The sequence below is a fragment of the Balaenoptera borealis genome, assembly GCF_965194805.1.
Source record: "Balaenoptera borealis genome assembly, chromosome: 6".
NCBI lineage: Eukaryota > Metazoa > Chordata > Mammalia > Artiodactyla > Balaenopteridae > Balaenoptera > Balaenoptera borealis.
In genome coordinates this window covers 21,706,980-21,720,007 of record NC_138863.1, presented here as the reverse complement: position 1 = coordinate 21,720,007, position 13,028 = coordinate 21,706,980, and the positions used below count along the sequence as shown (strand labels likewise).

The window sequence follows — 13,028 nt, the reverse complement described above, 5'->3', positions numbered from 1 at the left end:
ATTTATTTTATTTATTTATTTTTGGCTGCATTGGGTCCTGGTTGCTGCGTGCGGGCCTTCTCTAGCTGTGGCGAGCGGGGGCTACTCTTTGTTGCGGTGCACGGGCTTCTCGTTGCGGTGACTTGTTGCAGAGCACGGGCTCTACGCCCGTGGGCTTCAGTAGTTGTGGCTCACGGGCTCAGTAGTTGTGACTCGCAGGCTCTAGAGCACAGGCTCAGTAGTTGTGGTGCATGGGCTCAGTAGTTGTGACTTGCAGGCTCTAGAGTGCAGGCTCAGTAGTTGTGGTGCATGGGCTCAGTAGTTGTGCCTTGCAGGCTCTAGAGCACAGGCTCAGTAGTTGTGGCGCACGGGCTTAGTTGCCCCATAACATGTGGGATCTTCCCAGACCAGGGCTCGAACCCGTGTCCCCTGCATTGGCAGGCGGATCCTTAACCACTGTGCCACCAGGGAATCCCCTCAAAATGCTCTTTAGAGTATTTCCCTTTAATACTTTCTTAGGTAATTTTTAAATTTTGGACTTCAGACATAAAGAATTGGAATAATCATAATCTGTAGTTCATGACAGACTGGTCTATGTGTATATTTTTAGTAATGTAATAGTAATGTGACCTCATCTCCCAAAACAGAAGCTAGAATCTGAGCAGTAACTTATTCTAAACATTTGGTGCCCCCAACTTCCCTACCCCATCCCATCTCAGGGTCTCCTCCAAGAAAATCTCATCCTGTATCCCATCTTCATCTTTGCGTCTTTATGCATCTAAAAACTAGAGACCTTCGCTTACCTATCCAAAGATTGTGAAGATTTTTCTCTTATGTTTTCCTTTAGGCAATTATAGTTTTCACTCTTACAGTTAGGTCTTGTTATCTAATATCCAGTGTTAAAGTGATGCATGGGTCAAGTTTCATTTCTTTCCATACATTTATCCAGTTGTTCTAGCATCGTTTGTTGAGACAACTCTTCCTGTTGAATTGCCTTGTTGCCTCAACCATATTTGTGTGTCATTTCTGGGCTCTTTTCTGTTCTACTGTTATGTTTGTCCTAATACCAACACCACACTGTCTTGATTATCGTAGCTTAATAGTAAATTTTGCAATTGGGTAGTGTGAGTCCTTCATAATAGTCTTTTTAAAGATTTCTTGGCTATTCCAGGTCCTTGGCATTTCCATGTAAATTTTAGAATCAACTAGTCCATTTTTACAAAAAAAGCCTCTTGAGATTTTAATTGGAGTTGCATTGAATCTGTAGATCAGTTTGTGGAGAATTGATGTTGATCCCCTTTGAAGGTTGATCCCTCTGGTTTTCACCAGCTTTTGGTTGCCTTCCAGGGGCTTTAAATAGATTTTTTTTAATATTTTTGTCAAGTGTTCATAATTATCTGCAGGGGTATTAGTCCAATATAATCTACTCTGCCATTAAGAGAATAAAAAAACACCAATAAATATCATAGGATGTTTTCTAATAATTGCTTTAGTTTCTTAAATAATTTTTTTATTTCTAAGTCAGTTCTAGCAAGGTATATTTTTCCCCCTAGGAATTTGACCATTTTTTCTAAGTTTTCAAAATTGTAAGTATGTAGTTATAAGTAGTTTTCTCAATTTTTAAAAGGTCTTTATTATGGATATTTTGGTATGAACACAAAAAAAGTAAAATTCTATGTATCTATCATCCAACTATAATACCTTATGACTACTTTAGTTATATCTGTTTCTCTATTTCTCATGCCTCAACACAGATTATTTTGAAGCAAAGTCTATAGATATTTTATCTGTAAATATTTCAATCAGTTAATCTAAAAGTAACTTAAAAAATAATTTTTTAAATGAATATTCTTACACTTTAAAATGCATGACTACATCTATCAACTGAAAGGGCCAAGAAGTGTGAAACCCCAGTGGCAATGAGCATACCTAATGCTAAGATCTTGGTTTCTAATACCATTATCTAATAAAAGGATCCAGGACTCCTTGGAGAAATGGCTTACTCTAGACTGAGCAGAAAACCCATAACAAAACATCTGGATCAGTAAAGAGTGAGTTGAATTGGGGGAGCGTCTGGGGCCCAGGAAGAAAAGCATGAGCCCTCACTCATTTGTAAATAGTCCACCAACGGCACCCTGAACCCATCCTGTTGCCTCCAGAGGCACCTTCTTTCTGAAGCCCAGTCCCTTGTCCCTTCCTGAGAGCACAAGTCCCTGCAGGTCTTTAAGCTCCCAGTGCCTTCCATTCTTGGACACTCTTAAAGCTCACTTTTGCTAAACACTGTGACAGGCACAAATTTACTTTAAAAAATAAATTGTAAAAAACCATGCCTATGGAAAGTGCTTAAAGCATCTGCAGCTTGAAGAATCTTTTTTTTTTTTGTCCATGCCACACGGCTTGCCAGATATTAGTTCCCTGACCAGGGACTGAACCCAGCTCTCGATAGTGAAAGCACAGAGTCCTAACCACTGGACAACCAGGGAATTCCCAAGAATCATTTTTAAATAAACATATATCACCACCAACCAGGTAAAGAAAAAGGATTTTGCCAGCAGCTACACTGCCATGTCCCCCCATACCTGTTCTTGATTATGGCCCCCTCTTTCCTTCTAGAAAACCACGTTTGGGCCATTTATGATCATCTCTCCCTTGTTTTGCCACTCACCAGTTTGGTGATCTTGGGCACATGCCTTAACCTCTTGGAATTTGTTTTCTCATCTATAAAATGGAGATGCATTTGCTCCCAAGGAGGCTGAATAGCTCCTGGTTAAAAGCACACAAACCAGGGCCAGTTTGTCAGGTTCAAGTTCCAGCTCTGCTACTAACAAACTGTGTGATGGTAGGTTATTCACTTAGCCTTTCCTCACTTTCTACTTATAAACCGATGTTGCAGTACCTGCCTCTTCGGGTTGCTCTGAGGAGTAAATGAAACAAAATATTTAACACCACCTCAGACATGATAAATACTGCTATTAAAAAAAAAAAAGCTAGTTATTTTATTTTCGTAATGCTTTTGTGTATATGGGGCATGGAAGGTAGTGGAAGATGATACTAATGTGTGGAAGTTGGATTTTGCCTCAGTTTTTGAATAGGTAGCCAGAAAGTTTGAGTTCCTTCAATCTTTTATTTTTTATTTTTTTTTATTATTTGGGCTGTGCCAGGTCTTAGTTGAGGCATGCATGCAGGATCTGGTTCCCTGATGAGGGATCAAACCCAGGCCCCCAGGCCCCCTGCATCGAGAGCTCACGGTCTTACCCACTGGACCACCAGGGAAGTCTCTCTTCAATCTTTCATCTACTCTGTTTTCCCAAACCACTTCTTACTGCTACGGAATTGGTCGACTAGACCCGTACCAGGGTCCTAGCCCGGGCCGGGACCCCTTGTCTCGGCCAGGGAGGTTCTTTTTCCTATTTTTTCCATTTTTGTCAATAGCAAAACTGATGCCGAGACTGGAACAGCACAAACTTTATTTAATGGTCAAAGAGTGGAGAAGCAGGAACCTAGTTCACAAATCAACTTCCTAACCCAATTAGAGCAGAGACACCAAATATATAGGAGGGTCAAGGTAAAAGGGAGGGAATTGGAAAGAGGGGAAGGAATATCCACGAGTTATCCGAGAACAGGGGTGTGGTTTGGACCTGGAGACTGATGCGACACTCCTTTTCAGTCTTTGTATGGGCTTTCACAGTGGCGCTGGTGGGTGTGTCAGTTAGCATGCTAATGTATTACAACGAGCATAGAATGAGGCTCAAAGTGTACCGGAAGTCAGATCTTCCGCCATCTTGGGTCTAGTTGATTCTAACCAGTTCTTGTTTTTTTCTCTTTGCAGTTTCCTCCTGAAACTTAGATTAGAGTAACTGGTTTCCATTCAAGGGAGGGGCAGGGGTGTGATTCTGGGGCAACAGCCTTGGTAACATTACCAGTAAGCAAAAGGATATTGAGGTTTTCTGTAACTAAAGTGCCATTTTTTTTCAGTTGAAATAAAATACACATATAAAATGCAAGTCAGTGATTTTTTAGTATATTCACAAAGTTGTAGAGCCGTCACCACTGTTTAGTTCCAGAACATTTCCATCACCCCAAAAAGAAGCCACATTCTGATTAGCAGTTATTCTCTATTCTTCTCTCCCTCTGGTAACCATTAATCTACTTTCTGTCTCTATTAGTTTGCCTATTCTGGACATTGTGTATAAATGGAACCATACATTATGTGACCTTTTGTGCCTGACTTCTTTCACTTAGTGTGTTTTCAAGGTTCATGGTGTAGCATGTATGAATACTTCATTTCTTTTTATGATCAAATAATATTCCATTGTATGAACAGACCACGTGTTTTATTCGGTCATCAGTTGATGGACATTTGGGTTGTTTCCACTTTTTGGCTGTTAACGAAAAATGGTGCTGTGAACATTTATGTACAAGTTTTTATGTGAACATATGTTTTCAGTTCTCTTGGGTATATACCTAGGAGTGGAATTGCTGGGTCATATGGTAACTCAATGGTTAGCTTTTTGAGGAACCACCAAACTGCTTTCCACAGCAGCTGCACTGTTTTACTTTTCCACCAGCAGTGTATGAAAGGGTTCCAGTTTCTCCACCAAAGCGGCACGTTCGGCGCTTGGCTCGGCATCTTACAACTAATGCTGAATTTTACGGATCAGCAGGTTTCACTGTACAGCCGTGACCGGCAGTCTCCTGGCAGAGGCAGCGTTTCCTTCTGGAACGAAATGGTGGTTTCCGAGGTGCCGTGATGCAGAGAGCTCCCTGGGAGCATCCTTGGCCTGCAGTGTATTTTCCGTAAGGGCAGGTCTGCTGGGAGGGGCTGCCTGCAGGATGGGTGACTCCAGCCCTAGCCAGCACTGGGTGCTGACAATCACCCCTTGCTGGCCACCTCCAAGCAAAGCTAATAACTTGAAGCCTCTGGAGGCTCCACACAAGAGCCATTAATAGGATAAATTTGGCTCCTCAGATTGTTAGAACTTTTACGTCTCTAAAGAGGAATTCAAGGAAATGTAAAACATGCTTTAATATCTCATACCTAACTCTACTGAGGAATGTTAAAAAAGGAATTTCCCGTTTGGGGCTTTCAAGCTGAAGCATCATTTCTCTTGCTCTTTTATTACTTAGAGTATTTTCTTCTCTTCCGTTGTAATTTATATAGATTTTTGTTTGCAATTCAAATTGAATCTCTTTTATTTTAATGAGAATATGAAATGGGATGATGTGGCAATGATAATAACTTGCATCTCAAATATGACTGCCATATATACTCTTTAAAAATAACTTTCTTAGTCTGAAAAATCCAGGGCAGGGCAAGGTGCTGCCCTGCTTTGTGCTGCGTCTGCTTTATCAGCCTTTGTGGTAATCTTTAAATGTCCCCAAACATGACAAGTCCCAAGAGTGATCTTTTTTTTTAGTGGTTGAAATGTATCTCCTGAAAATGGGATTTTTTAATTGGAGGCTGCCACTTTCCCTGTCACAGTAATGGGAACTTACTGAATAGGAAGCAATTTCAGCACTTAAATGTGCTGATGTGTGTTTCTTAATCACTTTAATGAATTTCATACAACTAGAAATGGAATAGAATTTTCAATGGAACTATAATTAAATGGAAAAGTCATTTCCTATACTTGTAATTTCCACCTGAGCATTTCTTTATTCACCTCCGCAGAATGTGTGCCTTACAGGCTTATAGTGATGTTATACGGACTAACTTGCATAATTCACTCTGGTCATTAGAGCTGAAAACAACAAAAATACTCAACAATAAATTTTATTACAAATCACGTCCAGCAAAACAAGGTATAGCTTCAAAATTATGATTTTTCTTTTTAAACTCATATATTTACTACTTTTATCTGACTTTGCTTGAAGTGCCAGTCTCTTGCCTGAATCCAGATTGGTCTTTTAATTATGCCTTTTCAGTCTGGCCTGCTTAAGACAATTCTCAGGAACAACAGTAACATGAGTCAGTAAAAACTGTAAAAGATCTTTGGAAATCCTTGTGTTTAAATGATTTTGCTGAGAAACAGTAAAAAAGAAAGTTTTACCGTTTTGCCTTGTGATGCCAAAACATAAAAGACCATTGAAATTTAATTTGTTCTGATTATCTAAATGTAGTTACTCACTATGGAGTTTCATTTGTAAGTTTAATATATTGCTTTTGAGAATCTAGCAGACATTCTGGAAAAAGTGGTACTTTTTAAAATCTTAAATGTGGAACTTGCAGATTTTACATTTCAGTGTGCAAGGTTTTGATGGGCTCACTATCCATTTAATTAATATAGGCCAACTGGATTTACTTAAACTCATGTTGGGGAAAATAGTTTTAAGTTTGTCTCTAGATAAGTGGTTTGAAGCAAAGTCAGTCTCAACCCAAAGGTGTTCTTTCACTGTGTTTTTAAATGTAAAGACCTTTCAATAGGATGGAGCTGAGGTGCAGACTTTCACAAGTGCAGTACCTGGGCTTCCTCTTCACATTAAAGATGGAGGCAGGAGCCTGCTTTCTCTTTGGTGTGTGTCTACAGTGGGGCTTCCCCTTACACCGTGTGTGAATTTGTATCGGGTCGTATTCTCTCTCCATGAACAATGATGACCCACGTATGTGGAACAGTCATTTAATATCATCATGATCTGTTCTTCCTGTGATTTTTCCTTTTTTTCACATGTACAGAGCAGCTCTCTTGGTAACTACTGGCTTGACAAAGCTGAAAGTTTAGTGATGTTAACAGAAGTCCGGGGTGTGAGTCTGTGTCCTGCTAAGGAAAACTCATTTGAGCTGGAGTCCTGTAAAATTAGACTGTGGAACCTCTCCCGGGGTGGGATAGGGAGGGTGGGAGGGAGACGCAAGAGCAAGGGGATATGGGGATATATGTATATGTATGGCCGATTCACTTTGTTATACAGCAGAAACTAATACACCATTGTAGAGCAATTATACTCCAATAAAGATGTTAAAAAAAAAATAACCTCTCCCTAATGAGATGCTAAATGGCAAGGAATTTTATAAACTAAATCCATTCCAACATGAGTTTTGTTTTTTGTTTTTTTTAAAAAAACAAATGAACCCTGAGGAAATCTCTTTCTGTATTTAGTCTTAATATTTATTGCCAGGTATTTATTGAAATATTTTGTTATAGTGGTATATAAAAAAGTGTTTTCCATGTCTTGTATATTATGAATTACTAATCTTTTACTAATTAATAATTGACTATTTCCAGTGCCACTATTTTACTATTTTGGATGCCAGATTTAATCCCAAAGTTTTAGATTTGTTGGTTCCCTGAAGTTAAATTGAAAAAAAAAGGCCTTTGTAGACCAGGACTACACACACTTTGTTCATCTGGGGCAGTCCAGGGTCAGCTGGCATTTAAACAAGTTGGATTGACGTTATTATACCACAGCGTTTCCTCAAGACAGAACCCCTCTATGCCATGCGATTTAAGTAGTTTTTTGGTGGTTTTTTGTTTTGTTTGGCTTTACTGTGCGGTATGCAGGATCTTAGTTCCCCGACCAGGGATCAAACCCGCTCCCCCTGAAGTGGAAGCAACGAGTCCTAACCACTGGACCACCAGAGAATTCCTGATTTAAGTAGTTTTAACATCTCAGTCATCTTTTTATTTTCTTTGCAGGTAATCTCTTTGAGTAGATGTTTATTTAATGAAGGACGGAAAGGAAGTGGGAGGGAGGAAAGAATTATAATGGTTAGAAAAGAACAATGAAAAGGTTGTTTCGATTATACTTCTGAAGAGCTAGCTAGCAAGTTAAGTATTTGAATCCACCTAAATCTGGTAAAGTGGAAAATATAAAGTTATCTCCATTACTGAAGAGATAAAATGACAAGAGTGAATCTGGGTTTGGGGAGTGACAGACTTAGAAAAGCTTGTACCTAAATCACCAAAATTTAGAGAGCCGTGCCCATCATGGGTTTTCAAATGTTTGCTGAATAGCAAAGAAAAAAACATTCAGGAAGATTCTTATTTCCCTCCAAATTTCTGTATGTAAAAAAGAAGCCATGATGTTCAAGTTGTGGAATGTAAATCTTTTATTAAACAGTTGTCTTTCCACAGTAGTAAAGCTTTGGCATGTACAGTATAAAAAATAATCACCAACCATAATTAGACCAAATTCCTCTTATTAACTGCATACTAAGTGTCTTCAATACAATTTTTTCCATATAAAAATACAGGGAAAAATTGATAAATAACAGGTAAGAGAAAGATTTCTAGGCAATTACTAGAATCATTTGGAACTAGTGAGTACTGTAGATATTTCAAATATCACAGTAACAAGGACATGCCGTTCCTATAATATTGTGGGCCAGATAGTTAAGTGGAAGCAGAAGTGTTTGGGTAACTTTCCTGTTGAAAATTTTGGTAATATCATTTTCAAGACATTTTGTATCTTGGTTGGTGCATGTGCTTCCCTATTGATCCCAATCCAAATCACAAGTTAGAATCATTTCATTTAAAATACTGAGCAGTATTGAATACTTTGGAGAACCGGCAACATACTGCCCCATTTATGAGAAAAGTCTAAAAACACTCCCAGGGTGATGCTTGGAGAAGCTGTGAATTGAGCTGAAGCTGGAGAAGTTACTCCAGAGCAGAGGATAAGAAAGAAACAAACTAAGCTGGGATCTGCTAACATCACTCCAGTTTGGATGGACCTTGACAGAGATCCGTGCTTGTTTCTCTGGGTTGGAAATATTACTCTCGGGAATCTTCTCTGTCAGCCTGTACATCTAAAGGCATGAAGCACTCAATTGGGCAGTTGACATTCTGTTAAAAAAGAAGAAGAAAAATTAACAGCAATGCTGTAAAGGCTACAGAAGAAAAAAGGGGAGGGTGGCTTCTCTGACAATTACTTATGCATAGGAAAATATGTCTTGCTTTAAGAGCTTAGCTATATACTGGGCAATGGGAGATACTCAAGAGAACCCAAATTATGTTACAGGATACAATATTCTTTCTACTCTTAAGTCTTTTAAAAGAGTTTTTTAAAATTGGTTCATTCAGAAGAAAGGTACCTACAGAAAGAGACTCCCTACTATGTGCCTAATTGCATTTAGGGGAGAAACACGCAGGGTGCAAATACACTTACAGTGTTTGTTCTCTGATGGTATCTCTGCGAATACTGGTTGTAGGAGTGGCCAGTTGAGCCTTCGTGACCAGGTTCAGCCCCTGGTCTGCGGCAGTTGTCACAGCGCCAGCCCTGAGAGAGCAGAGGCATGAAGTCGGATGGGGTTTATGACAACACAAGAACATCGCAACTTAGGGCTTGTGTCGAAGAATTTCAGCTCTTACGAGTTGGCAAAATATATGCAGTTAGTCACAAAGGAAGCTTTGAGGATGATTTCATGCATTTATAACGTACAGAATACATGTTGGCTGATTACTCATATTTTATAGCTGCCTCTATTTGTGCTTTTCCTTTTTCCTGAAATGTCTTACAAACCCCACCCATCTGCTAAGGCTGACTCCAGTCCTGACTTCCTTAATAAGCTTTCCACACTACCTGATGGAGGAGGTTTTCCTGGAATCCTAGAGCTTTTAAAAGGAAACGTGAGATCACATGGACAGACACCCTCATTTTACAGGTAAGGGAAAGGAGACCCAGAGGAATGACTGACTGGGGGGCGGGGAAGTCACACAGTGACCTGTGAGTGGAGTGGGACTGCCACCCAGCTGGGTGACTCCCGGTCATGTTCTTTCTACTGAGAGATCCTGGGACTTTCCAGTCATGTGAGCCTTCTTTTGCCTAAATTAACCAGAGTTGGGCTTTTCTCTTACAACCAGAAGAACCCTAAATAATACAATCACTTTCTTTCTTATATTGTCAGTGAAATATTTCAGACATATTTGTCCATTTAAAAGCATATTCCCCATAATACCTAAGACAGTACGGGTAAATACCTACTTACAGAATCAGTGAATCTCGCTATCATATAAACACGTAACAGTTCCCACTCCTGTCTAAAGTGTTTCATTTCGCACTTCGCTTTAGAACAGAACAGGTGTCACACGTGAAAATCATAAGGCAGAGAGGCTGAAGTGAGACCAAAACAGACCTCTCAACAAATTCACTTTCCATCACACTTTTCTGCACTGAGCACATGACCAGAGATGACTGAGTTCTGTGATCACGGTCTTTATATGTGTTAAAGAGAGACAGACAGACTCTTTCCCCACCCAACCACGAGTGGTGGAATAAGATGAGAGTAGCTTCCAGGGGCTGCCCTCAGCCAGACCCTTGAAGACCCTTCTCTGCTGCCAGTTTAATCTTCCTAAAAACCGTCTTCCATCATGTTCCCTTTCTCTTGGGCACCTGCAACTGGCTAATGCCAAAGGCATCAACCAGTGAGCCTTACCCGGGAGTAGGGAGCATGCTCTTCATGGACCAGAATTGGAAAAGCTGTTGGGGAGGGTATGTTTCCATTGAAAACAAAGGAATATTATGTTTCATTGCTTTTATTTGAGTTATAAGGCATTTTATTTTGTAATTTCAAAGATTAGAGGAAAGCACAGCACTTTTCTGTTATATTGAAGTAGGACACAGATTAGAAATGGTTGAGAAGTACTGGCATAAATAACGGACTTCCGAGGCCCTCCGTAAGTGGCCCCCACTTCTTCCCATTTAATGTCTTACCACTAGACAGCAGGCAGAGGGTTGTTTGACTGGAGCCCACATGTGCCAGCTCCTTCCCATTCCAGGGGGCTGTGCTCACTCTGCTTCCCCCATCCCTCAACCAAATTGTAACCATCCTAAACCCCAGCCAGGGGACTATGCTGGTGGCGCAGTGGTTAAGAATCCGCCTGCCAATGCAGGGGACATGGGTTCGAGCCCTGGTCTGGGAAGTCCCACATGCCACGGAGCAACTAAGCCCCTGTGCCACAACTACTGAGCCTGTGCTCTAGAGCCCACAAACCACAACTACTGAGCCCAAGTGCCACAACTACTGAAGCTCGTGCACCTAGAGCCCGTGCTCTGCAATAAGAGAAGCCATCGCAGTGAGGAGCCGCGCACCACAATGAAGAGTAGACCCCGCTCGCCACAACTAGAGAAAGCTCGCGCGCAGCAACGAAGACCCAACGCAGCCAAAAATAAATAAATAATTTAAAAAAATACCCTAAAACCCAGCCAGTTCATGCTTCTCTTTTCCACCAAACCTTTCCTGCTGACATCAGCCTACGTGGGAACTGGGTTTGTCAGACCCACTCAGAACCTGACTTAATTAGCTGGGCTTTCAGTGTATGCTAATTTAATGTCTCCAACTATATCATTAAGAGCCAGGACCATTTCTCACTCCCTCTGTGTGTCCCATATTCCTGAGCATAGCACTAGACCTATGGCAGGAATCTAGTTGAGGATTGAGAGAGGGTACAAAGAAGTGGTATTTTCTTAGATCTGGGTATTCAAAATATTTAACAGCAGTATCACAGGGGCACCTGCCCAACAGAATGGAGCAAGAAGCCCAGTGCTACCCAGCGTTTAACACTTCAGTTGCTGAAGAACGGAGGCAGTCTGAGAATAGTAGGTATGGGGGAGGGGGCTAAGGCTGCCACAAAGGGGGAGAACTGGAAAGGGGTATTCAGTAGCCTTATGTTCCAACAGGAGATGAAGTATTTCCCCATTTCATAAGGGGCACTACCACACTTGTGTGCACAGCACACACACAGGAAGCATAACTCTTAATTGTCCGTATAGGAACCTCCCCACCTTGTCTAAATTGCACAGAGCCTGGCCTATCTGGTCTTACCCGCTGGCCTCCAAAGCACGTGCAGGAGCAAATGGCACCAAGATATTCTTTCTGCCACTGTTCTCCCACGTGGTACGTCTTCCCATCGTCGTAACATGTTGCCTCATCTACGTGGACACACAAATCATAAGCACATGTAAGACTGAGAACAATAATACAGACTTGACCCCTCTATGGGGGTGGGTTTGTTTCTCTCCTAAATTTATATCATCACAGCCCATGTCCCACATGTTAATGGGAATCATCCGTAAGAGAGGTACTGCTGTATAGATCTTAGGGCAGCATTTCCAAAGACTAGATCTAATAAACTGGAAAAGGTTCAATGTAAAGATAGAGATCATATTTTAAAAGTTGAACCTAAAGACCCGTAAGGCTTTCTTGTTACATTTCACTGCAGATTATGGTCAAAATACTCAGGTCGGAAAAGTGCTAAAGTGCCCTATAACAACATTAAATTATGGCTCATTTTTGAAGCTTGTCTCTGCTGTCCCAAATCAAAAGATTAACAAACCCACCGTTCACTCCTGAAGAAGACCTAAAGTCTCCAATCATTTCTAGGGATGAGAGTTACAGCTCAGTAATGAAGGTGGGAGTGCTCAAGAAGGCACTAAGAATGGTTTGTGGCAACGTACGGGGATCGCACTTGAATTCTCCTTTTCCATTTCCAAGACACGTGCAGCTCATCATCTGGCCATTTTCTCCCTGACGATCCCACTTCTCTCCAATCTTGTAGTTCACACCATTATCATGGCACCATTCTGGGGGGTGGGGAAGATCAGAGGCAAGGAATTATTGGCGTGTTCTGACTCACAAGATGGTGAGCCTACTGGGACATGTCACCAGATTTTCAAAGCCAGGTATCTGGAAGGAGTGGCAAGGAAAGATGAAGGTCATGATCTCTCTGACAAACCACTTTTTTGGTTGGATTTTAAAATATTATCTTTACCACTTAACATTTTCTCGGATATTTTAAGATCCAGTCCATTCCATCATAATCATTTCACAAGAATAGTCAATGACCTTCATTTGAATTCTCCCTATTAAGGTTTAAAATTGGGAAGGCTAAAAATAGATAATAGATGAAAAGTCACTTTTGGATTTGCAGAGATTCTGGATACAAAGTTCAATTAACCAAAACGCAAAGATCAGCTGGTTTCTACACACTACAACCTGTTTCTTGTAAATAGGAAAAGTGAAAGAATAAACCTATGTATCAAAACAAAAACAAACAAAATGATAAATCAATGGTTATCATCCTACAAATAAGACTGGTTCTAAGGAACATCTAAAA

At 40.7% G+C, this 13,028-nt stretch overlaps 1 protein-coding gene across 1 annotated transcript in view; it reads right to left on the bottom strand.

Annotated features, from left to right (window-relative positions):
* Window positions 1-7,999: 7,999 nt before the first annotated feature.
* Window positions 8,000-13,028, bottom strand: part of FN1 (fibronectin 1) — a 68,324-nt gene continuing 63,295 nt past the window's right edge. Inside the window, exons 41-44 of the mRNA XM_082396757.1 lie at window positions 12,370-12,495; window positions 11,738-11,844; window positions 9,082-9,192; window positions 8,000-8,759 (exon numbers count right to left, since the gene is read on the bottom strand). Coding sequence (XP_082252883.1) covers window positions 8,688-8,759; window positions 9,082-9,192; window positions 11,738-11,844; window positions 12,370-12,495 — 416 coding nt within the window. The 3' untranslated portion in view covers window positions 8,000-8,687. The remainder of the gene's footprint in view (window positions 8,760-9,081; window positions 9,193-11,737; window positions 11,845-12,369; window positions 12,496-13,028) is intronic.